At 45.6% G+C, this 27,306-nt stretch overlaps 1 protein-coding gene across 1 annotated transcript in view; it reads left to right on the top strand.

Annotated features, from left to right (window-relative positions):
* The window catches only part of oca2 (oculocutaneous albinism II), a 692,205-nt gene that overhangs the window by 535,377 nt on the left and 129,522 nt on the right, over positions 1-27,306 (top strand). The window contains exons 20-21 of the mRNA XM_070891615.1: positions 6,184-6,288; positions 7,607-7,700. Of these exons, the coding sequence (XP_070747716.1) occupies positions 6,184-6,288; positions 7,607-7,700 (199 nt within the window). The remainder of the gene's footprint in view (positions 1-6,183; positions 6,289-7,606; positions 7,701-27,306) is intronic.

Below are 27,306 nucleotides of genomic sequence, written 5' to 3'. Positions count from 1 at the left end.
AGGTTTTTTGGGAGTGGTTACATACACCGTCCTAGGAAAAATGTAAATTGGCCAAATTTGCTTAAATGTGAAAAACTGGCGCAGACATCAGGTTACGTCTCCTATGATGCAAAAAATACTAACCTAAAAAAATCGTACCTGAGTTACGCTAGTGAAGAAACTTTGGAGAAACTTGGCTATTTTAATTTACGCCAAAAAAAGGGCTCAGATAACTGGGGAAAATTGAACCCATAGAGATTAAAATGAAACAGACAAAACAGGCTTATGATAAATGTAAGGTTCGTACTAGAGTCGAGAACCAAGCTGAATACAAAAAGTACAGAGGAGTGAGAAAGGAAATAAGAGGGGCAAAGGGAGAGTATGAGAATAGATTAATAGGTAACATCAAAGGGAACAATAAAGTCTTTTATAAACATATAAATAGCAAAAGGGTAGTCAAAGGAAGTGTGGGGCCGATTGGAGACCAGAAAGGAAATCTTCTTGTGGAGGCAGAGGGCATGGCTGAGGTTCTAAATGAATACTTTGCATCTTTCTTCAATAAAGAAAAGGATGCTGCCAGTGTCACAGTATAGGATGAGATAGTAGAGAAATTGGATAGGATGAAAGTAGATTAAGAGGAGGTAATTAAAAGGCTAGCAGTGCTCAAAGTAGAAAAGTCACCCGGGTCCGGATAGGATGCATCCGAGATTACTGAGAGAAGTAAGGGTGGAAATTGTGGAGGCTCTGGCCACAATCTTCCAATCCTCTTTAGATATGGGAGTGGTGGCAAAGGACTGGGAGATTTCAAATATGACACTCCTGTTCAAAAAAGCGCAGAGGGATAAACCAAGCAATGATAGGCCATTCAGCCTAACATCAGTGGTGGGGAAACTGGTAGAGACAATAATATGGGATAGAATTAATTGTCACTTGGGAAAATATGGGTTAATAAATGAAAGCTACATTACAACAGTGACTACACTTCAAAAGTAACTTCATAACGCTGTGCAGCACTATGGTCCACCCTTTTTACGTAATGGTTTTGTCAGTTTTAGTAACTGCACGATTTGTAGTGTGGACAAATCTGCTCCGTCTGCTCCTGTGTTAGTTTCTGGCATCTGTACAAATCTTTGACACATCAGCCCTTGAATAAAGCAGCTAGCCAGATGGCATATTACAACAGTAATACTACAGGTCTGTCATAAATTAACACAATTTAAATGTGCAATTTCCTTTTGAAGCTACTTGTTAATTTCAGGTCAGTTTCACAGGTTCGTTGATCTCTGTGTATCCCGGCTTGTACATGAACACCAGTAAACAGGTTCAGTGCAATAATTGATGCCTTGATACTGCGGTGAAGGTGGCTGAGTCACAAGTAGTGCAATCTACAGCAGGGAGCCTGCAAAATTTCATCGTTAAACTTCCTGCCACTTTTTGGTTTAATAGCGTTTTTGTCTTTACACAGTAAAAGCTGGAGAGCCTACTTGCAAGCCTGCCACGTGGATAGTCAAAGTTAATTGTGGTTAGCCGGGGTCAGGCTAATTAAAATATTTAAGGAGAGCTCCAAGCATCGTCAGTGCCTTTGATTGAGAGCGTTTGTTTGCCGGTGAGCAATGGTGTACTGCTGGAGAAATTAAAGGCCCAATTTTAGCTCTGCCCGTCTTGCAGATAAATCATCATCATCATAGGCAGTCCCTCGGAATCGAGGAAGACTTGCTTCCACTCTTAAAAATGAGTTCTTAGGTGGCTGAACAGTCCAATACAAGAACCACAGACTCTGTCACAGATGGGACAGATAGTCGTTGAGGGAAAGGGTGGGTGGGACAGGTTTGCTGTACGCTCTTTCTGCTGCCTGCGCTTGATTTCTGCATGCTCTCGGCGATGAGACTCGAAGTGCTCGGCGCCCTCCCGGCTGCACTTTCTCCACTTAGGGTGATCTTTGGCCAGGGATCCCCAGGTGTCAGTGGGGATGTTGCACTTTATCAGGGAGGTTTTGAGTGTGTCCCTGTAACGTTTACTCTGCCCACCTTTGGCTCATTTGCTGTGAAGGAGATCCGAGTAGAGCACTTGCTTTGGGAGTCTCGTGTCTGGCGTGCGAACAATGTGGCCTGCCCAGTGAAGCTGATCAAGTGTGGTCAGTGCTTCAATGCTGGGGATGTTGGTCTGGTCGAGGACGCTAATGTTGGTGGGTCTGTCCTCCCAGGGGATTTGTAGGATCTTGCGGAGGCATCGTTGGTGGTATTTCTCCAGCGAATTGAGGAATCAGGGCAGTGGCTCACATCCATCCCTCCCGGATCTGCTGCCTTCCTGTGGGCTGAAATTCTAACCTGTTGATCTTAGCAGGTATAATGTATTTGCTTCATGGGTTCTTTGGTTTAGAATTCATAGCAACATATTGCTATTAAGAACTAATTAGTTTCTTAACAAAGGTTTAACAATCACACTGCACATTATCAGTTCACCCACTAGGCTCACAACTGCATACCTCATTGTGAATGATCTGGACCCAATATTTTATTGAGTCTTGTGAACATCACGTGACTGGCTAAGCCACTCCCAACTCAACAGCTCTACAACTATTTTAGTTGTAAACTAATAATCAAGTGCCCCCTGATTAAAGGGGGGGCACACTCCAAAAAATAAACTTTTCAAGTGCCCCTTTTTTTGAGGGTACTGAAACACAAATTATACAAGTGCCCCCTGGCTAAAAGGTGTGGTGTGGAAGGGCAGGGGGGGACACTAAAACCGGAAAATTAAACAAATGATCATTTGGACATAAAATCAAATTAAAATTTGGCTGCCGTGGGTGATGATGCACTCAAGTCCCTCCGGCGCCCATCTCTCGCGGAAGGCCGCGAGCATACCGGTGGACATCACGTGCTCCATCTCCAGGGACACCTTGGCTCGGATGTAACCGCGGAAGAGAGGCAGGCAGTCGGGCTGCCCGCTGCTTGGACTGGCTGATGGCCCCCTTGGCCATGCCCAGGAGCAGTCCTACAAGGAGGCCTTCCGACCTACCCGCTCCCCTCCGTACAGGGTGCCCAAAGGTCAGGAGTGTGGGACTGAAGTGCAACCAGAATTTGAGGAGCAGCTCCTTCAGATAATGGAATAGGGGCTGCAACCTCGCACAATCCATAAAAACGTGGAACACGGACTCCTCCAGACCGCAGAAATTACAGGCAGCCTGGGAGCCCGTGAATTCGACTTAAAAACTTATTTCACGGGACTGCTCCATGCACCACCCTCCAGGCCAAGTCTCCAATAAATAGGGGGAGGATTCCCACGTAGAGTGCCCTCCATTGGGGACCCCCGCCTCCTCCGGACGGCAAGATGGTGCGCCATGGCGTGTCCAGACGGCAGACGAGGATGGCAAGGTGGAGAGTGTGCAAGAGCAGCCTGTACAGGAAACCCCTCCGCGCAGAACTGAAATGCATGGAGGCTCAAGTTGTGAGGCGCCGGCTCCCGAGGGAGGTTTCGGGGCTTGGCACCGATGAGGAATTCCGTCCGGATGGGGGTCAGTTCAACAGTTCTAACAAACCTGTGAGCATGCATACATTACAGCAGGGATACTCATCGGGAGTTTTTAAGTGTGCAGATCAGGCTTCGATCGCATCATCAGGGCCCGACTACAATCTTAACCTTAGGCTTGTGTGGCTAGGGTCGCCAATGCTGACTGGACATATTCTTGGAGGTTTCATCACATGACCTCCCACCTCTAGCTGCCCCGCCATAGGTCCCCCAACCTCCTCACAGAGCCCCGCCTCCCCGCACTGCCTTCCCATTTGGCCAATAGGAAAGTGAAAAGACTCTTCGGAACAATGTTCTCTGCACATCTTCCTGATGTTTAAACATCACTTTATTGCCCCTTTTGCTCAACAGTCTTGAGCAAAGCCTTCAAAACGCAGCAGCCAATTTGCGCACAGCAAGCTCCCACAAACAGCAGTGTGATAATGACCAGATAATCTGTTTTTTTTAGTGGTGTTGATTGAGGGATAAATATTGGCCAGGACACCAGGGATAACTTCCCTGCTCTTCTTCGAAATAGTGCCATGGGATCTTTTACACCCACCTGAGAGGGCAGACGGGGTTTCGGTTTAACATCTCATCCAAAAGGTGGCACCTCCGACAGTGCAGCACTCCCTCAGAGTGACAGGCTAGATTTCTGCACTCGATGGCCCCAAGTTTCCATATGATTTGCTCCTGATTTTTAGGAGCAACTGGTGGAGAATGGAGTACCTTAGAAATCGGAATTCTCCACATTTAAGTTTTCTGCAATTCTAGTCAGGTAGAACAGTTTCACTTTTGAACAGAATTTTTTTTTCAAAAGGGGACGTGTCTGGCCACTGACGCCTGATTTGAAAGTTTCCACAGTGAAAACGTACTCCAAACTAACTTAGAATGGAGCAAGTGAAGATTTTTGTAGGCTTGAAAAAACCTTGTCTACACATTAAAAAATCAGACGCAGGTTACAAATTAGGTGTCGGGAACGGGGGGGGGGGGGGGAAGGGAAGTCATTAAATTCTACAATAAATCCTTAGTTATACTTATACAAATATTATACAAATAAATCCAACCTGAATAAAAATTTATAAGCAAAGAAAAGATTAAATAAACCATGTTCCTACCTGTGTGAAAATGCTTCAGGCAGGCCTTTCAGGCAGCGGTTTGCTGTCGGGACCGACCGACGGCAGGGGGAGGGAGGGAGGGAGAAAGCTGCAGGAAGCCTCAGAACTTGAGGCAGTCGTTTGCCGTCGGGCCCAACGGACGGCAGGGGGAGAAAGCTGCAAGAAGCCTCAGTGCTGATCATGGAAGGGCAATGTGGTTTTATTAAAAAATGTTAAAAATTGAACAGCTACAAAGAATTTGAATAGTCTCAAACAAGTGCATGTGTCCCGTTTATCACAGTCTATCTTTAATTACAGAATGCACTCCCTCACCCTCACACACAGAAATATCAAGAAAATTAAAATGCAAGCCTTTGCAAGGGTTCAATAAACACATTTTCACTTTTTCTGCAGCACTTTTTAAAATGGCCGAGTGCCAATGTTTACTTCACACTGCACGTGTGCGAACGCTCCAATGCGCACGCGCAGGGTTGCCGGCACGGAAAAAACTCATTTAAATTGTACCCGCCCCTCCTACTTACAAAATCGGCGCGAGTGGTAGGCTCCGCCCCCTGTGCGCCGCGCCAAGCAGACATCGAGCATTGCGCGTTTTTTTTCAGGCGCCAGTTTCGGCGCGAAAAACAGGCGCCCAGCTCGGAGGGGCGCCTGTTTTGCCGCATGTGGAAACTTGGGGCCATAGTCTCTGGAATGGGACTTGAACCCACAACTTTCTGATTCAGAGGCGAGGGTGCTACCCACTGAGCCACAGCTGTCACTTGTTGATAAGGACTGAAAAGTTAGTCAGTGTTTTAAGACATAAATTTATGTTATTGAAAAGTAAATTTAAAATTGATATTAGTAAGAATTTCTTTACACACAGTGATAAATGTTTGGAATAATCTGTCAATGAAACTGGATGCTAGATTAAGAGAGTAAGGGTACGAGAGGGATATGTTTCAATGGGCTGAATGACCTCTGCTCATCCTTTACTGTTTTTTATGTTCAATAAATACTGAAATCCTTCAATAAAGACCATTTTAGTTTTATTTTGGAGTCCTTTAGTACATTAAGGGCTAGAGAATCAGAAGTGGTATAGCTCAGCACTCATATTTCCAGTTTAGTTAATTTTATATATTTACAAGTTCTATTCTTGCTAGATACATAGGACAGGATTACATCTTAACTGAAATGTTCAGATCAGCAAGCCACACCCTTCATATTTCTGTAGTCTAGATCCAACATTGGACTCTAGTACTTTCTCATTTACACAACAACCCTTTCCAAGTCTTTTCAAACTGAAGCAAAATACTGCGGATGCCGGAAATCTGGAATAAAACTGAAAAATATTAGAAGTCCTTAGTAGGTGACGCAGCATCTGTGGAGAGAGAAGCAGAGTTAATATTTCAGGTCAATTTGAAGTCATCAGAGTTCTGATGAAAGGTCCTCGGCCTGAAACGATGACTCTGTTTCTCTCTCCACCAATGCCACTGAACCTGCTGAGGGCTTTCAGCATTTTCTGTCTTTCCAAACTGCCTGATTCTGATGTGTTATTGTTTTTCCTGAACTAATGCTCCCTTCTTTTACTTTCTTCCCACACCAGTCTGTTCCAGAAGACCAACGACTCTCAATCGCTTTAATCCTAGTCATTTGGGTCTCTGCCCTGGCATCTTCCCTGATAGATAATATTCCTTTCACAGCCACTATGGTAAGTCAATTCTCGGATGCCAGACCTGGCTCTTGGACAGGGAAACTTCAATTAATACACGTTTGCCAAGTTTCAAATTTAACCCGCCAGCATTATATCCTGGTCTTTCGCTTTTGGTTAACCAGCCAACTTTGAAAAACCCATTCAACTCGGTATTCATCTTTAGCTCTCCGAAGTTTCTGCCTATACAGGGAAGTTTTAATCTGCTTCTCTTCACTTCAAGTCTAATCGAATATTTAACAAGAGTGAAATAATTTTAAAAGAAATTGGAAGAAGCATTTTTTTTATCAGCTGGACTGCCTATCAAGATTAAGAACGGAATAGTTCCTATGTATGATGGAATTGCAAACACATTTGTTATAAAGAAGTTCACGATTTTGTTACATAAATGTAACTCTTCTAACTAGTATGTTACCTCCTTACACTAGTACATTATCTACATTCACAAGTACAATTACCTCCTTTCACTCGTAAATTACATCCGGTCACTTGTACAAAGACCTCCTTTAACTAGTAAATTACCTCCGGTCACTTGTACAATGACCTCCCTTAACTAGTAAATTACCTCCGGTCACTTGTACAATAACCTTCCTGATTGGTAACAAGTCGTCACTAAGGATCAGCTTGGTGCATTTTTTAAACATTGTTTTCAGTTGAATTTGTAAAGAGGTAATTGAGATGAATCAAATTCCCCCCTTTTTGGGTCTATTTTATTTTGCAAGCCGTCGAGTGCAGACCTGAGTGGTCACTGATTGTGCAATCTATATATGGGTTATTGCTGCCCTGCAGGCATTTTGCATCTGACCCCAAAATAGGATTGTGCTAGTGAATAGTTTGAACTCTGTTGTATTGGGTGCACAGCAGCACTGCCTTTTCTTCCATTACAGAGAGTATGCAGCTGCACATACTGGCTTTGACTGAGAATCATTTGTGTATATACACACACATGGCGAAGGTAACTTCAGAGAAGCTGGTGCATTTACACACAGGCAATCACAGTGGACCACTAGAGGAAAACGAGCTGAAAAGTTAATTTTTTTTAAAAAAGCTTTTAATATAAAAAAGCATTTTTTTTTTCAATAAGTGCTGCTTAGTGGGCTGCTGTCACTCATAAGAAATGACCTTATTTACAGGCCTGGTATAAAGGAACGGGCTCTGCTTTGATACCTGTGCTTTGATATCTGTAACAGACGCCAAGCACACGTTAAATGCCAACGAGCCAGCTGATCCTAATTGCCGCTCATCACATTTTTTTTAATGGGTTGAACTCCACTGGATCTCACATTGGTCTCAACTGTGTTGTCCTCTTTTCTAATAGATTCCCGTGCTGCTTAATCTGAGTCAGGACACTGATGTAAACCTGCCAGTGAAACCTCTGATTTTCGCTCTGGCAATGGGAGCCTGTCTGGGAGGTGAGTGATAGTGTCGTATTACAGCGCTGTGAAAGATGATCTATTTTAGTAACAAGAGACAATGACGCCGTTCCATCAAAGCACGCTGCAGATGAATTCCTGAAAATGCATTCCGATGCAGGAGACTTTTCCCCCACCTGCTAATACTTCATCATAGTCAGCATATCTGACAGTTAGGGAAGACTCTTTCGACAAAGGAACCTAATTATTGGTGACAAATCCTTGAGAAGTTAAATTATGAGGGGTATTTTTTGTGTGTTTGTGTGCAGGGTGTTTTTTATGGCTTTGTTCCAGCTCTGCTGTATTGGTGGAGGAAAAAAGTGAAGACAAGGATGACAGCGTTAATTTCAATATCTATTGTGTATTTTTTTGGCTCCACCAATTTTCTCCCCCCCTCGATCCCCTCCCATCATGGGTGCCCAATGAATATTCTTGTCCCGCACTTTGAAAATGTTGACTCTCCACTAGCTCTTCATTTATAAACAGATAGGCTACTGGTCCTCATTAGATTTTAGCACAGCAGCTCAAGCATTGCAGCACTCTCCAATCAGGAGAGTGTACCCTGGTTGATATTTCATCTTTCTAGTTTAGGGGCACTGATACCAATTGTAGTTCTCCTACAGCCTTAATTGAGTTCAAGAGAGCAAGGTACTGATGAGACCACACCTGGAGTACTGTGCACAGTTTTGGTCTCCTTATCTGAGGAAGGACATACTTGCCTTAGAGGCGGTGCAGCAAAGGTTCACTAGATTGATTCCTGGGATGAGAGGGTTGTCCTATGAGAAGAGATTGAGTAGATTGGGTCTATATTCTCTGAAGTTTAGAAGAATGAAAAGTGATCTCATTGAAACATATAAGATTCTGAGGGGGATTGACAGGGTAGATGCTGAGAGGTTGTTTCCCAAAAAATGGAGTGCAAAGGACCGGAAGGACGGGAAAATCTGCCCCTATGCGTCTAGCGCTCCCACCCGGAAACAGGCTGGGGGCCGAATGAACACATTCAAATAAGGGTCAGTGGACACAGTTAAGGCTCCAACACGATTTGCATGTAAATAAGTGCTACTTCCTTTTCATGTCCACAAATGACAGGTGGTGCAGGTTGGGAAGGAGCGTTACTGAAAAGGATCCTCACCCGCACTCATTTCAAGTGCAACAAGGGTTTGGGAGACATTTTGCTGATGTAATTTTACATTACTGATGTAGTTGGTAATTTTCTGAAGAGTCATTTAATTTTGAAGTGCTTGCTGGACCCAGACAGCTCTCTGATGTTTCTATGTTTCTATGAGATCCCCTCTCATCCTTCTAAACTCTAGTGAATACAGGCCCAGTTGATCCAGTCTCTCCTCATATGTCAGTCCTGCTATCTCAGGAGTCAGTCTGGTGAACCTTTGCTGCACTCACTCAATAGCAAGAATGTCCTTCCTCAGATTAGGAAACCAAAACTGAACACAATATTCCAGGTGAGGCCTCACTAAGGCCTGTACAACTGCAGGAAGATCTCCCTGTTCCTATACTCAAATCCCCTAGCTATGAAGGCCAACATGCCATTTGCCTTCTTCACCACCTGCTGTACCTGCATGCCAACTTTCAATGACTGATGTAAGATGACACCAAGGTCTCATTGCACCTCCCCTTTTCCTAATCTGTCACCATTCAAATAATATTCTGCCTTCGTGTTTTTGCCCCAAAGTGGATAACCTCACATTTATCCACATTATACTGCATCTGCCATGCGTTTGCCCACTCACCTAACCTGTCCAAGTCCCCATGCAGCCTCTTAGCATCCTCCTCACAACTCACACCGCCGCCCAGCTTAGTGTCATCTGCAAACTTGGAGATATTACACTAAATTCCTTCGTCTAAATCATTAATATATATTGTAAATAGCTGGGGTCCCAGCACTGAGCCCTGCGGCACCCCACTAATCACTACCTGCAATTCTGAAAAGGACCCGTTTATCCCAACTCTCTGCTTCCTGTCTGCCAACCAGTTCTCTATCCTCATCAATAAATTACCCCCAATACCATGTGCTTTAATTTTGCACATCAATCTCTTGTGTGGGACCTTGTCAAAAGCCTGTTGAAAGTCCAAATACACCACATCCACTGGTTCTCCCTTATCCACTCTATCAGTTACATCCTCAAAAAATTCTAGAAGATTTGTCAAGCATGATTTCCCTTTCATAAATCCATGCTGACTTGGACCGATCCTGTCACTGCTTTCCAAATGTGCTGCTATTTCATCCTTAATAATTGATTCCAACATTTTCCCCACTACTGATGTCAGGCTAACCAGACTATAATTATCCGTTTTCTCTCTCCCTCTTTTCTTAAAAAGTGGTGTTACATTAGCTACCTTCCAGTCCATAGGAACTGATCCAGAGTCGATAGACTGTTGGAAAATGATCACCAATGCATCCACTATTTCTAGGGCTACTTCCTTAATTACTCTGGGATGCAGACTATCAGGCCCCAGGAATTTATCAGCCTTCAATCCCATCAATTTCCCTAACACAATTTCTCGCCTAATAAGGATTTCCTTCAGTTCCTCCTTCTCACTAAACCCTCGGTCCCCTAATATTTCCAGAAGGATATTTGTGTCTTCCTTCGTGAAGACAGAACCAAAGTATTTGTTTAACTGGTCCATCATTTCTTTGTTCCCTATTATAAATTCACCTGAATCTGACTGCAAGGGACCTACGTTTGTCTTCACTAATCTTTTTCTCTTCACATATCTATAGAAGCTTTTGCAGTCAGTTTTTATGTTCCCAGCAAGCTTCCTCTCATACTCTGTTTGTCCCCTCCTAATTAAACCCTTTGTCCTCCTCTGCTGAATTATAAAATTCTCCCAGTCCTCAGGTTTGCTGCTTTTTCTGGCCAATTTATATGCCTCTTCCTTGGATTTAACACTATCCTTAATTTCCCTTGTTAGCCACGGTTGAGCCACCTTCCCCGTTTTATTTTTACTCCAGACAGGGATGTACAATTGTTGAAGTTCATCCATGTGATCTTTAAATGTTTGCCATTGCCTATCCACCGTCAACCCTGTAAGTATCATTCGTCAGTCTCTCCTAGCCAATTCACGTCTCATACCATCGAAATTAACTTTTCTTAAGTTCAGGATCTTAGTCTCTGAATTAACTGTGTCACTCTCCATCTTAATAAAGAATTCTACCATATTATGGTCACTCTTCCCCAAGGAGCCTTGCACAACAAGATTGCTAATTAGTCCTTTCTCATTACACATCACCCAGTCTAGGATGGCCAGCCCTCTAGTTGGTTCCTCGACATATTGGTCTAGAAAACCATCCCAAATACACTCCAGGAAATCCTCCTCCACCGCATTGCGACCAGTTTGGTTAGCCCAATCAATATGCAGATTAAAGTCGCCCAAGATAACTGCTGTTCCTTTATTGCAGGCATCCCTAATTTCTTGTTTGATGCTGTCCCCTACCTCACTACTACTGTTTGGTGGTCTATAACAACTCCCACTAGCGTTTTCTGCCCTTTGGTATTCCGTAGCTCCACCCATACCGATTCCACATCATCCAAGCTAATATCCTTCCTTACTATTGCATTGATTTCCTCTTTAACCAGCAACGCCACCCCACCTCCTTTTCCTTTCTGTCTATCCTTCCTGAATGTTGAATATCCCTGTACGTTGAGTTCCCAGGCTTGGTCACCCTGGAGCCATATCTCCATGATGCCAATTACCTCATATCCGTTAACAGCTATCTGCACAGTTAATTCGTCGACCTTGCTACAAATACTCCTCGTATTGAGGCACAGAGTCTTCAGGCTTGTCTTTTTAACACACTTTGCCCCTTTAGAATTTTGCTGTAATATACCCCTTTTTGTTTTTTGCCTTGGGTTTCTCTGCCCTCTACTTTTACTTTTCTTCTTTCTATCTTTTGCTTCCGCCCCCCTTCTATTTCCCTCTGTCTCCCTGCATAGGTTCCCATCCCCCTGCCATATTAGTTTAACCCCTCCCCAACAGCGCTAGCAAACACTCTCGCTAGGACATAGGTTTTGGTCCTGCCCAGGTGCAGACCGTCTGGTTTGTACTGGTCCCACCTCCCCCAGAACTGGTTTCAGTGTCCCAGGAATTTGAATCCCTTCCTTCCGCACCGCACCACTCCTCAAGCCATGTATTCATCAGAGCTATCCTGCGATTCCTACTCTGACTAGCACGTGGCACTGGTAGCAATCTTGAGATTACCACTTTTGAGGTCCTACTTTTTAATTTAGCTCCTAGCTCCCTAAATTCGTCTTGTTGTACCTCATCCCATTTTTTAGCTATATCGTTGCTACCTATATGCGTCACGACAACTGGCTGTTCACCCTTCCACTTCAAAATGTCCTGCAGCCGCTCTGAGACATCCTTGACCCTTGCACCAGGGAGGCAACATACCATCCTGGAGTCTTTATTCCGGCTGCAGAAACGTCTATCTATTCCCCTTACAATAGAATCCCCTACCACTATAGCTCTCCCATTCTTTTTCCTGCCCTCCTGTGCAGCAGAGCCACCCACAGTGCCATGAACTTGGCTGCTGCTGCTCTCCCCTGATGAGTCATCCCCCTCAACAGCACCCAAAGCGGTGTATCTGTTTTGCAGGGGGATGACCGCAGGGGACCTCTGCACTACCTTCCTTCCACTGCTCTTCCTGTTGGTCGCCCATCCCCTATCTGGCTGTGTACCCTTTACCTGCGGTATGGCCAACTCACTAAACGTGGTATTCAAGACATCCTCAGCATCGCGGATGCTCCCGAGTAAATCCACGGTTCGAGTGTTTACAATCAAAGTCATGGAGGGTGAAATTCCACCCTGCACGGGGAGAACATTCCCACCGAGTTGTGACCAGTGGGGTCACCATTTGGGGTAGTCCTAAGATCCGTTTGGTTTCCATCCCTCTAAAGTTATCCCCAACATCCAGGAGAGGTGCATGCTTCTTCTGCCTGGCCCAGTTCCAGCAGCTTGGGCAATATAGGTCGCATTCTGGGCCTTAATTGGGCCTATAGTACAGAAGGATAATGGCAATTGAAGGATTGAATGCAGTCAGTAGAGTGGCCACAGAGGGCCACAGAGTAAAAAAAAATATGATTTTACTTTTGTTCTTCAGCTTTATTTGGGCTTTGGGCTCCGAATATCAGAATGCAGGTGCCTCTGTTGCGCCTTTACAGGCACGGGAATCTGCCCTGAATATTTAAAAGACATGCCGAGGTGAAATTCAACTTCGGCAGGCATGCAAAAGAGTCAGTAGTAGATCAGCTGCCCGGTATCGGCCCCATCTGGACTTGAAGCCAATGTAATGAAAATTCAGGTGGACTGTATAATGGGAAGTCAATCTGCTATTGCCCACTCTGTGTCACCGTTAAACTTCAATTCAATGTGCTAGAGTGCACTGGTCTCCTAATGTTGTGTCAAAGGTGGTTGTAATGTATGCACCTGTGAGTATGCTCACAGGTTTTGTAATGACTCAAGCGTCTGGTTACTGTAAACTCACTCAGGTGCAACCTAATCCATCTTTATTCCAGTCCGAGAGTGCCTGCATGACAAAGACACCCAGCTTATATATAGGTGACCAAGCACACATGCCACATGCATACCGCCCGATGACCTCTGACCGCAGCGCCCTCTAGTGTCTGGTGACCCCCAAGCATTAATACTTAAAATCTTGACAACAGTCTTTTTGCAAATTAAGACTGTCTGGGGCTTTCCTTTCACGAGTTGATCGTCTCAGTTCAACTTTGGCTCTGGGCGAGTGTTCTGAGTCCATTGAGACTGAGGGCTGAGTAGCCGATCTGATGGGAGTGGTTATGACCACATCAGAGATCGAAGGTTCAGAGTCAGTAATGACAGTAGAGTCCTCTGATGTGTGAACAATGGTTGGTTGATCACTGGCTGTATCTTCCTCACTCGGTTCTAGTTCATCCGTGTGCCGCAGTTTAACCTGGTCAAGGTGTTTCCTGCATGTTTGCCCATTCTTGAGCATGAAAATAAACACTCTGTTACCCTCCTTGGCTGTAACAGTGCCGGCGATCCACTTTGGACCTTGACCATACTTCAGTACATAAACCGGATTGTTGACTGAGATATCACGTGACACGGCAACACGATCATGACACCATTGCTGACTTTGACGTCTGTTTTCAACATGATCATTCAAATCAGGATGAACAAGAGAAAGCCTGGTCTTAAGATTTCTCTTCATCAGTAGTTCAGCAGGAGGAAGCCCAGTAAGCATATGAGCTCTTGACCTGTAACTGAGCAATATACATGACAACCGTCTCTGCAGTGAGCCCTGAGTTACACGTTTCATAATTTGCTTGATCGATTGAATGGCACGCTCTGCTTGACCATTAGAAGCAGGCTTGAATGGAGCTGATCTCACATGTCTGATGCCTTTGAGTTTCATGAAATCCTGGAACTCAAGACCTGTGAAGCAAGATCCGTTGTCGCTCACTACAATGTCAGGCAAACCATGAATAGCAAACATGATACGAAGGCTCTCAATGGTAACTGCAGACGTGCTGAATGACATAATAACACACTCTATCCACTTAGAATATGCATCTACTACAACAAAAAACATCCTTCCTAGGAACGGGCCCGCAAAATCAATGTGGCTCCTCGACCATGGTTTGGATGGCCACGACCAAAGACTCAGCGGAGATTCCGTTGGTACATTACTTAACTGGATGCAAGTATTGCACTGATGCACGCATGATTCCAGATCAGAGTCAATTCCAGGCCACCATACATGAGACCTAGCAATGGACTTCATCATGACAATACCAGGATGAGTGCTATGAAGTTCATGTAAACATTTTTCTCGACCTTTCTTAGGCATGATTACACGATTACCCCACAGTATACAATCCGACTGAATAGACAGTTTGTCCTTGCGACGGTTGTAAGGTTTGGTCTCCTCACGCATCTCCATAGTTATGGCAGGCCAATCATCACTGAGTACACACCGTTTCACAACCAATAAAATAGGGTCATTGCTGGTCCAGATCCTAAGTTGTTGAGCAGTGACAGGGGTTCCTTCACTCTCAAAGTCATCCATTACTAACAGTAGATCTGCAGGTTGAGTCGTCTCCATCTCAATTGTGGGTAAGGGCAGACGACTCAGTGCATCGGCACAATTCTCAGTACCAGGTCTATGACGGATGACGTAATCATAGGCAGACAATGTCAGCACCCACCTTTGAATGCGGGATGATGCATTGGTATTAATACCTTTGTTTTACGCAAATAATGAAATGAGTGGCTTGTGATCCGTTTCTAGTTCAAAACGAAGACCAAACAGGTACTGGTGCATTTTTTTTTACCCCATACACACAGGCCAAAGCTTCTTGCTCTCCAATACTGTAAGCTCTTTCCGCTTTAGACAGACTTCTCGAAGCATACGCAATAGGTTGTAGCTTGCCAGATTCATTTGCTTGTTGGAGTACGCAGCCAACCCCATATGATGAAGCATCACAGGCCAATACAAGATGCTTACATGGATCATAATGAACAAGCAACTTGTTTGAACATAGCAGATTCTTGGCTTTCTCAAAGGCTCTATCTTGAGATGCACCCCAGACCCAGTTGTCGCCTTTTCTTAGTAATACATGCGCTGCTATTACATCTTTAATAATTGATTCCAACATTTTGCCCACTACCGATATCAGGCTAACTGGTGTATAATTCCCTGTTTACTCTCTCCCTCCTTTTTTAAAAAGTGGGGTTACATTAGCTACCCTCCAATCCATAGGAACCGATCCAGAGTCTATAGAATGTTGGAAAATGACCACCAATGCATCCACTATTTCTAGGGCCACTTCCTTAAGTACCTTGGGATGCAGACTATTAGGCCCTGGGGATTTATCGGCCCGCAATCCCATCAGCTTCCCTAACACAATGCCTGGGCAGTCGCGATGGCCTTTTTCAAATACAGCGTATCTGCAGCCAACAGCTTCCTGAGGATCGCATCATGGCTGACGCCTATCACAAAGACATCATGCAGCATGTCTTCCAGCATGTTTCTGAACTTACACGGCTCAGCAAGACATCGCAGGTTGGCGACAAATCCCAACACGACCTGGTCCTCAGCACGAACATGCGTGTAGAAACGGTAGCGTGATATGATGATCCCCTCTTGTGGCTTCAGATGGTTACCCATCAATGTACACAATTCCTCGTACCCTTTTTCTGCCGGACATACAGATAAGAGAAGATTCTTCATGAGGCTGTAAATTTTCGGACCACAAACTGTGAGGTGAACTGCCATGCGCTTAACTGCGTAGGCCTCTGCCTCCATGCCATTGGCCACAAAATACTGATCCAGGCGTTCGATAAAATTCACCCAATCCTTGCCCTCCACGAATCTCTCCAGGATTCCAACCGTGCCCATTGTGTATGTAAAGATTCTTAAATTACCTCGTCGCCAATTGTTATGACTCAAGAGTCTGGTTACTGTAAACTTACTCAGGTGCAACCTGATCCATCTTTATTCCAGCCCGAGAGTGCCTGTGTGACAAAGACACCCAGCTTATATACAGGTGACCAAGCACACATGCCACATGCGTACAGTCCGATGACCTCCGACCGCGGCGCCCTCTGGTGTCTGGTGACCCCCCAACCATTAATACATAACAGGTTTGTAGAGTATTTGAACCTGGGGGGCATCAGGACCATGATGCGGGGACTGCCTGTCTTTTACCAGTAATTCATCAGGGTCTGGAACAGAGTTGCCACCAAATGCAGTTCTCCCCCGTCTGGAGTGGCGGCTGTCCTTTAGGAGCCGCTGTTCAGGAATCCGTACCTCTATGACCATGGCTTTAGGTGGCAGGCGAATGAGAGGGCTGTGGCTGGCAAGGTGACTAGGGTCAGTGACCTGCTGAATGGCAGAGGAGCAAGCTGGATGGTGCCAGACGAGCTGGAACGGTGCATATCCTGGGCCGACGTCCGGCGTGCGGCCAATGCCATCGAGTCGCTAAAAACAGCACTGGGCCTGACTCTGTTAGTGTGTTAAGGAGACCCAAGCACGTGGGGAGATCCCGTCCGAACTGACCCCCGTCCGGACGGAATTCCTCATTGACGCCAAGCCATGAAACTTCCCTCGTTGCCGGCGCCTCACAACTTGAGCCTCCTCGAGGAAATCCCCTCCGTGCCGTTCAGTTCTGCACGGAGGAGTTTCCTGTACGGGCTGCTCTTGCACACTCTCCGCCTTGCTATCCTCGTCTGCCATCCGGACACACCATGGCGGACCATCTTGCCGTCCGGAGGAGGCGGGGGTCCCCAATGGAGTGCTCGCTACACGGGAGTCCCCCCCTTATTTATTGGGGACTTGGCCTGGAGGGTGTTGCATGGAGCAGTCCCGTGCAATAAGTTTTTAAGTCGGCTCACGGGCTCCCAGGCCGCCTGCAATTTCTGCGGTATTGGGGAATCCGTGTTCCACAGTTTTATTGAATGTCCCACATTCCTGATCTTGGGGCACCTTGTGCGGAGGGAAGTGGGCAGGTTGGAAGGCCTCCTTTTAGGACTGCTCCTGGGCATGGCCAAGGGGGCCATCAGCCGGTCCCAGCAGCGCGCAGTTGAGGGGGTCGTTCAGCCCGACTGCCTGCCTCTCTTCTGCGGTTACATCCGAGCCAGGGTGTCCCTGGAGATGGAGCACACGGTGTCCACCTGTATGCTCGCGGCCTTCCGCGAGAGGTAGGCGCCGGAGGGACTGGAGTGCATCATCACCTCCAGCAAACAAATTTTAATTTATGTCTAAAGTTTGATTTGTTTAAGTTGGCGGTTTTAGTGCCCCCCCTTTTTAGCTAGGGGGCACTTGTATAATTTATGTTTCTAGTGCCCGCAAAAAAAACAAAGGGGCACTTGAAAAGTTTTTGGAGTGTGCCCCCCCCCCGCCCCCCCTTTAATCAGGGGGCACTTGATTACTGATACAACTAAAATAGTTGTAGAGCTGTTGAGCCCGGGGGACATCAGGACCGCCATGCGGAGGCTGCCTGTATTTTATCAGGAACTCATCAGGGTCTGGAACAGATACAGTTCTCCCCCGTCTGGAGTGACGGCTGTCCTTTGGGAGCCGCTGCTCAGGAATCCGTACCTCCACGACCGCGGTTTTAGGTGGCAGGCAGACGAGAGGGCTGTGGCTGCCGAGGTGACCAGGGTCAGGGACCTGCTCGATGGCGGAGGAGCGGGCTGGATGGTGCCGATGAGCTGGCATGCCGCCTATCCTGGGCCGACGTCCGGCGCACAGCCAATGCCATCGAGTCGCTAAAAACAGCGCTGGGCCCTGACTCCATTAGATTTGTGAAGGAGGCCCAAGCACGTGGAGAGAGCCTGTCCGAACTGACCCCCGTCCGGACAGAATTCCCCATCGGCGCCAAGCCTCCAAACCTCCCTTGGGAGCCGACGCCTCACAACTTGAGCCTCCTCCAGGAAATCCCCTCCGTGCTTTTCAGTTCTGCGCAGAGGGGATTCCTGTATGGGCTGCTGTTGCACACTCTCCACATTGCCATCCTCGTCTGCCGTCCGGACACGCCATGTCGTACCATCTTGCCGTCCGGAGGAGGTGGGAGTCCCCAATGGATTGCTTTCTACGCGGGAGTCCTCCCCTTATTTAAATGGGGATTTAGCCTGGAGCAGTCCCGTGTAATAAATTTTTAAGTCGGTTCACGGGCTTCCAGGCTGCCTGCAATTTCTGCGGTCTGGAGGAGTCCGTGTTCCATGTTTTTGTGGATTGTGTGAGGTTGCAGCCCCTCTTCCAATGTTTGAAGGGGCTGCTCCTCAAATTATGGTTGCACTTTAGTCCCACATTCCTGATCTTTGGGCACCCTGTGCGGAGGGGGGCGGGCAGGTCAGAAGGCCTCCTCGTAGGACTGCTCTTGGACATGGCCAAGGGGGCCATCAGCTGGCCCAGGCAGCGGGCGGTCACGGGTGTCGTTCAGCCCGACTGCCTGCCTCTCTTCCGCGGTTATATCCGAGCCAGGGTATCCCTGGAAATGGAGCACGCGGTGTCCACCGGTACGCTCGCGGCCTTCCGCGAGAGGTGGGCGCCGGAGGAACTAGAGTGCATCATCACCCCCGGCAACCAAATTTTAATTTGATCTTAATGTCTAAAGTTTAATTTGTTTAAGTTATCGGTTTTAGTGCCCCCCCCCCCCCCCCCCCGCCCTCTTTTAGACAGGGGGCACTTGTATAATGTGTGTTTTTAGTGCCCCAAAAAAAAACCAAGGTGACACTTGAAAAGTTTTTGGAGTGTGCCCCTCTCTTTAATCAGGGGGGCACTTGATTACTGATACAACTAAAATAGTTGTAGAGCTATGGCATTGTGAGCAGCTTAGCCAGTCACGTTATATTCACAAGACTCATTAAAACCCCAGTTACTTGAGTCTAGGTCATCCACAATGAGGTATGCAGTTGTGAGCCTAGTGGATGAACTGGTAATGTGTAGTGTGATTGTTAAACCTTTGTTAATAAACCAACTAGTTCTTAATAGCAATGTGTTGCTATGAATTCTTAAGTAAACAACCCATGAAGCAAATATATTACACTGGTCTTTGACATGTTTCCGACAGTCAGGACATGGCTTTTTGAATTAATAGGGAACGGTAAGTTATAATTAGCTGAATTTGCCCTTGTTAATCAAATCTAATAGCATAATTCATTATTTATACTTCAACTTTCATACAGATAAGGTTTAAAATTTTCACTTAATAGGTAAGGACTGCATTATATATAAATTATAAAAGGTACAATTCATTAATGTTATTCCTTAATAGTGTAACTCGGAGTTTCACACACCCATATATAATTTAGATTTTTAAAATTGTATCACACAATGAGAAAAATTGACACTTGATGCTCCTGCCTCCCCTCCTGTCACACAGGCCAATGCCAGTTTTTAAAAATATTATTTTTGACAAACTTAGTTGAAGGATCAATGCCCAAGAGCAGGGTTCTACCAAGAAAAATAAGTGAGACCTTGACATAAATCAAGATTATAATGATTAACTGAAATCGAGCTTGCATTTGAAAAGTCTCCAGGCTGAAGGAGTTCCGTCATAGAGTCATTACGGCACTGAAGGAGGCCATTCAAACCATCGAGTCCATGCCAGCTCTCTGTAGAGCAATCCAGTCAGTCCCATTGCCCCGCTCTATCCCCGTAGCCCTGCAAGTTTATTTCCCTCAAGTGCCTATCCAATATCCTTTTGAAATCATTGATCATCTCCGCTTCACCACACTCGTATGCAACGAGTTCCAGGTCATTACCGCTCGCTGCATGAAAAAAAATCCTTCCTCATATCCCCCCTGTATCTCTTGCCCAAAACCTTAAATCTGTGTCATTTTTGAGGTAATGGGAAATAACAGTATCGTGCACGATGGACGAATGGCCTCCATTTGTGCGATTTCATTCTATGATTCTAAGAATGAAGCCAATATTCATGACTCTTGTTTTTTTTTTCTAATACGCTTGTACAAGTTAAGAACTCAAGTAGGAGATGATCAAATGAGTCTTAATTCCAACACAGTAAGACTTGTTTTCTGCTGCTTACACCCATCAGCATTAAAAGGGATGGAAAATTGGGAAAAAGTGTTAGCAACATTCATCTGCCATTTTGGTGCTATTCCAAATATTATATCCTGTGATAAAGAATTTAGTAGCGTTAATTCCTTGGCATTATTTTAATGTCCAACCCTTAATAATGACAATTAAAGGCTTACCACTGATCGTGGCTGTTATCTGTTTGGTGCAACATATTCTCTAATTGTGCACGTTGCTTCAAAGTTGAATTAAAGTTAATGGGGTGCACTTTCCAATTGGCGAATTTCATGTACTAATGCCTAACATGTTTGTATTACATTAAAAATAAATATATGAATGTTTGCCTAAAAGTAGCTGGCAGTGGAATGTAGTGGTTAACTGTTGCCTCTGTCACAAGGTTGTGAGTTCAAGCTCCACTCCAGAAACATGAGCACAAATTCTATAGCCCCTTTAGCCCGGCAGTTTGGAATTATCTTCCTCAATCACTTTGCCTTGCTGCCTCTCTCTCACTGCCTTCGAAAGCCTCCTAAAAATGTACCTCTTCAATTACCCCTTCAGTCTTCCCTGTTCACAAAATCCTTCACTTGCTGCCATATGCCCAACTTGAGGATATTTAATGCTCTGAGACAGTTGTCCGCATGAGGAGTACAATGATATGTTAAAGATGTATAAAGTATTTAGTGGTCAGAGATGGGATTGATATAAAAGCATCATGTACTCAGCCCAGAAATGGTGGAGATGCATAATACATTTATGTATAGTACAGGAAAAGATAAATGGACATGTTTGAGGAATATGTCACACCTCAGAAGAATATTACTTGTGAAAGACATGTTTTCAACACAAGGCTTGGGCAAAAAGCATTGATTAATTCGCAGTGGATTTGTGGAAAAAAGCCAAGTTTTGTGAATACAGATCCTCATAGACAGCCTCATTAAAGACAAAACTGTAGTCAGGATAATAGATAATTTATAAGAATGAGAGATGATCTCATTGAAACATACAAAATTCTTACAGGGTTTGATAGGGTAGATGCAGGGAGGATGTTTCCCCATGCTGGGGAGTCTAGAACCAGAGGTCACAGTCTCAGAAAAAGGGGTCAGCCATCTAGAACTGAGATGAGAAATTTCTTTAGTCAGAGAGTTGTGAATCTTTGGAATTTTCAACCCCAGAGGGCTTTGGAAGCTCAGTTGTTGAGTATATTCAAGACAGAGATCAACAGATTTTTGGATATTAAGGGAATCAAGGGATATGGGGGTAGTGCAGGAAAGTGCTGAGGTAAAAGAGCGGCCATGATCTCATTGAATGGCGAAGCAGGCTAGAGGGTCAAATGGCCTACTCCTGCTCGTATTTCTTATAACAAATTCGGAGACAGATGCCTGAGACAAGTCTAGTACTTCACAAAACACTTGATACTTGCAGCACAACAGAAGACAGCAAACCAGCAGTCTGAGTGGAGCAGAGATTCCACTTCATACAATGAAACAAAAAAATCAGAGTGAGCTGGTCAGTAACAGATCCTGGATTGCAATTACTCTGCTAAGTTACATGACATCAGTCACAGAGGACACGCAGCACAAGAACTTAAAACCGATGGATGAAAAAGGTGGAAGCAATCAAACAGTTGAAAACAACACGTTAATAAAAAGGACCTGCAACAGCATCTTGGCATGGTGATCAAGTTAGTCAACAACAATAACAACTTGTATTTATATAGCGCCTTTAACGCAGTGAAACATCCCAAGGCGCTTCACAAGAGTATTATGAGATAAACAATTTAGCACCGAGCCATCAAAGTTGTCAAATGGCACAGAAACAACTATGAAAGCAGCCTGAAGCAGGCGCAGCTTAGCACTGGTCTCAGGAGCACAATAGGAACTCTCATGTTCTGCAATTGCTGGTGACTGAATCCCTGGCACTCAAATACTGGGAGGTGAGCAAGCCAGTGAGGATTAGCATTGATGCTGCCAGTTTGGCACTTGGTATGGTACTATTTTCTGAGGAGGAAACCCATTGCATTTGTAACACCCAAATTTATACCAACTGACTACAGATGTGCCCAATGGCGGCTCACCACCACCATAATCAACAAAGCGAAAACAGATCATCTGGTCATTATCACATTGCTGTTTGTGGGAGCTTGCTGTGCGCAAATTGGCTGCCATGTTTTCCACATTACACCAGTGACTACACTCCAAAACTATTTCATTGGCTGTAAAGCACTTTGAGCCGTCCGGTGGTCGTGAAAAGCACTATTTAAATCCAAGTCTATATAATTGGGGATGGACAATAAATGCTGGCCTTGCCAGCGACACCCACATCCCAGGAACAAATATTTTTTTTTTGAATTAGAGAACGATGTGACAGTTGCAGTATTTGAGTGCAACAAATTCCACTAGTATGTATATGCACAAAATTATGTAGCGGACACAATTATGAAGGAACCCACCAAGACAATAGAGCATGTTACTTAAATTGGAAAAGTATAGATTAACAGTAGAATACAAGAAAGGTACAATGCTCCACATAGCTGATGTGTTGATTTGAAACTACTTACCCAGAGCTGACAGCACAGGATGAGAAAGATGATCAGATATCTGTGTGCATGATATTCTGCCTCCCGATGTTGCAAGCAAGATTAAGTGAGATAATAACAGAGACTGAGAAAGACCAGTCTGTACAAAAAGTTGATTGATTGACAGAACATCTGCTGTTAAAATGCATCAAAGCTACCAAGGATTTCAAAAATCCAAACGTTGACGGGAGATGTCTGTATCAGTCTGCAACATCAGCACAAATTGCAGATGGGGTTAGTTGATATCCGACATGCAACAGATATATAAATAGAGTTTGCAAGAAGCCAATAGAAGCACACAGCACTCGAAGCAGACCATGGCAGAAAGTTGGGGCTCAATTTTGACTTGGAGTTACTCCGTTTTTTTTGGAGTAACTTGGTTTTTCTGGCATAACTTAAAAATCCCCATTTTCCACAATCAATTTGCACCAGTGTAACTAAGTTAGTTACGAATTTTTTAGTTTAATTTTTTTTCTCGAAAGGGGGTGTTACCAGCCACCTATGCCAGTTCTGCCCATTTAGACAACTTTGGCCAGCTAATAGTTGCTCCAAATCTACTTAGGCCAGCGTATGTGGCCACTTCAGAAAACCCTTGCGGAGAGTTAAAGAAATCGGCGCAGGTAGGTACATCGGAGGCCATTCGGCCTGGGCTAGGAGCGGGAAGGGAAGCAGAGAGGACTTGCACCTAAAGCACCAAGCCTTACAAACCACCAAACCTTGCAAACAAAAAGTTCTAAGAATTCAATAACAAATACAAAATTGAAGTAAGTCCTACCTTCATCTTCAAACTTGGCCCGGGTAGGCAGTGGGCCGGCCGTTGCGGGAGACCACTCGGTCTGGGCTAAGGGCGAGCAGGAGAACTGATAGTGCTCTTGCCTGGATGATTTCTATCAGTTCTCCTGCTTGCCCATCCCTAGCCCTGGCCAAGTGGCCTCCCAGAGCAATCGATCTCTTAGAAATTGCACCGGGAGGCCACTCGGCCTGGGCTCGGGCCGGGAGCGATTCCAGTGGCCGGCATCGCGTTCCACAGAACGGCTGCAACAAGACACGGAGAGGCTGGGGTCGAGGAGCTACTGCGCATGCGTGGACACTCCACTGCACATGTGCAGACGTCCTGGCACAGTTTTCGGCGCAGGACGCTGGCTCCGCCCCCGACTCGACTGGCCATGCTGCGCGACCACAGGGAAGAGGCCGGACAGTGGCCAAATTGGGAAGGAATTTTTTGGCGCACTTCTGAACAGAGAAAAGCGGCGCAACTCCGGTAAGTGCGCCGAAAAACGGTCTGGGCCAAAATTGAGGCCTTGGGAACTATATATTTGAATTGCATTCAAATCAATATATAATCACGATAGAATACTTTTCACTTAAAAAAATTAATAAGTTAGTCAATACCAAGAGTTCAAATATAATTGTGCATCTAACCACAACTGCAATTTCTGCCAAAGTAGCAGGCCACAAGAAGATTTCTCTTGACCACCTTTTGGATTTTTCTATTTCTTGGTGGCTTCGATCTATTTTTTTTATTAACGTAGGTTTTCTGGATACTGTAACCCAAATGAAGTAGATTCAGATCATTTGAACCCAGATTACAAATATAGAGTTCAGAAAATTTAGATTCAACCACACAAACTTTTTTTTAAAATCATTCCAGGGATGTGGGTGTTGCTGGCAAGGCCAGTATTTATTGCCCAATCTTAATTGCCCTTGAGAAGGTGGTGGTGAGCTGCCTTCTTGAACCGCTGCAGTCCGTGTGCTGATGGTACTCCCACAGTGCTGTTAGGATTTTGACCCAGCGACGATGAAGAAACGGCGATATATTTCCAAGTCAAGATGGTGTGCAACTTGGAGGGGAACATGGAGGTGATAGTGTTGCCACACGCCTGCTGTCCTTGTCCTTTTAGGTGGTAGAGGTCACGAGTTTGGGAGGTGCTGCCGAAGACGCCTTGGCGAATTGCCGCAGTGCATCTTGCAGATGGTACACACTGCAGCCACGGTGCACCGGGCAGGGAGTGAGGACTGGATTTTAGGCTTTTCTGTTTTCGGGGCAAAAACTGAGGCAGGGTGGGAAAGTTACCGGCCAAGAATAGTTTGCGCTTTGGTAAGTAAGTTTTGGCATCTGGGCCTTGTGTCAGGGTGCACAGCACGAAGGGAGGCATTGTACACTTTTCGCGGTACAAAAATGAGAAACTTGCTAACTAAACTGCTGGGCTGTGTACGTTCTGAGAGAGGCCTGGCGGGCGGGGAGGGGGAACCTTTAAAAAAAACATTCCCAAAACATTGCCCATGCCACCACACCACACAAATCGCTAAAAAAACTAAAAGAACAAACGCTCACACTTACCTTCGGAGCACTTTACCTTCCTCACTGCCACCGGCATGGCTGGACCGCACTGATTTCCCAGGCGGTCATTGCGGGCGCACTCCGGGCGGACAGGTCGGGGAAAAGTCCAAACTCCTGCCGGTGCCGCAACTCGAGGCGTTGCACACCTGGTGCAGCAGCACCGCTGCGATAATGGACCGGAGGATCGCAAAGGGACCTGAATATCGCCTTTCATGCTGCTCCAGGGCGAAACGATGATGTGTTGAAAGTCTAGCCCTCTTGAGTCTCTACAGCCCTCTGGGGTAGAGATCTCCAAAGATTCACCACCCTCTGAGTGATGAGATTTCTCCACATCTCAGTCCTAAATGGCCGACTTCTTATTCTGAGACTGTGACTCCCTGGATCTAGACTTCCCCAGCCAGGGAAAACACCCTCCCTGCATCTACCCTGTCAAGCCCTGTTAGAATTTTGTATGTTTCAATGAGATCACCTCTCATTTTTCTAAACTCTGGAGAATATAGGCCTAGTCTACTCAGTTTCTCCTCATTCTAGGAATCAGTCTGGTGAACCTTTGTTGCACTCCCACTATGGCAAGTATATCCTCCCTGAGGTAAGGAGACCAAACATAAGAACACAGGAACGCGGGAAATAGGAGTAGGAGTGAGCCATTTGGCCCCTCTAGCCTGCTGCAGCCCCTCAGGATCGTGGCTGGTCTGATCGTGGACTCAGCTCCACTTCCCTGCTCGCTTCCCAGGACCCTTTATTCCCTTTTCGCTCGGAAGTCTGTCTAACTCCGCCATGAATGAGTTCGGTGGCCCAGCCGCCACAGCTCTCTGGGGTAGAGAGTTCCATAGATTTGTAGCCCTCTGAGAGAGGAAGTTTCTCCTCATCTCAGTTTTGAATGGGCGGCTCCTTGTTCTGGGACTATGCCCCCTAGTTTTGGTTCCCCTATGGGTGGAGGTATCCTCTCTGCACCCACCTTGTTGAGCCCCTTCGTTATCTTGTGTGTTTCGGTGGGACCACCTCTCGTTCGTCTGAACTCCAATGAGTATAGGTCCAGCCTATCCTCATGGGTCGGCCCCTTCATCTCCGGAGTCAATCTGATAAACCTTCTCTGAATGGCCTCCAGTGCAAGTATATCCTTTAGGGCTGCTGACCAAGGGCCGTGTGGCTCTTTGTCAGCCAGCGTGGACATGATGGGCCAAAATGGCCTCCTTCTGCGCTGTAAATTTCTATGTTTCTATGAAACCTGGAACGCAAAGGACTGGAAAATCCAGCCTTGAATGTTTATTATGGTGGATGGGGTGCCAATCAAGTGGGCTGCTTTGTTCTGGATGGTGTCGAGCTTCTTGAGTGTTGTTGGAGCTGCACTCATCCAGGCAAGTGGCGAGTATTCCATCACACTCCTGACTTGTGCCTTGTGGATGGTGGAAAGGCATTGGGGAGTCAGGAGGTGAGACACTCACCATAGAATACCTACCTCTGACCTGCTCTTGTAGCCACAGTATTTATGTAGCTGGTCCAATTAAGTTTCTGGTCAATGGTGACCCCAAGATGTTGATGGTGGGGGATTCAGCGATGGTAATGCCATTGAATGTCACTATCAAATTACCAAGAAATCTGTTCAATTTGCAAAAATAAACTTGTTGAAGAAAGCATGAGTTCAAGATGCCCTACTTGATTGTTGTAACATGCCTGGGGATGCTATTGCTTCAGCTGTGCAATTGTTGATCGTTTGTAGGACAGCTTCTCCCATCTCAGAATGACTTCTGAAACCAAGAATCATTAAAAGAGTTCATAATAGCTCAAGTATAGCAAAAGGAAGCAAAGGTATACTGGTACTGAGGATCTAATAAACCTGCTGCTACCAGGCAGTGAGAGTTCATGTACCCGAGCAGTAGCATCAGAACGGATCTCATCAAAATATCTGAAAGTTTGGAGCCAGTGCGAGAAGAGCCAATAGAAGGGCTTAAAACACCAGAGCAATAAACAGAACCTGGAATTAGGAACAGTCAATCAGAACAGAAGTTAGTAAGAGTGAACCAGAACAGAAATATCCAACCAGAATCTAAAACCTCTTGATAGATTAAATAGGTTATTTATCTGTATGGCAATAAAACCATAAAATAATCATCTCTATATCCAGTTTTGCACTGAATTTTGAGAT

Source organism: Pristiophorus japonicus, chromosome 10, assembly GCF_044704955.1.
Source record: "Pristiophorus japonicus isolate sPriJap1 chromosome 10, sPriJap1.hap1, whole genome shotgun sequence".
Taxonomy (NCBI): domain Eukaryota; kingdom Metazoa; phylum Chordata; class Chondrichthyes; family Pristiophoridae; genus Pristiophorus; species Pristiophorus japonicus.
This window is presented reverse-complemented; position numbering and strand designations above follow the sequence as displayed.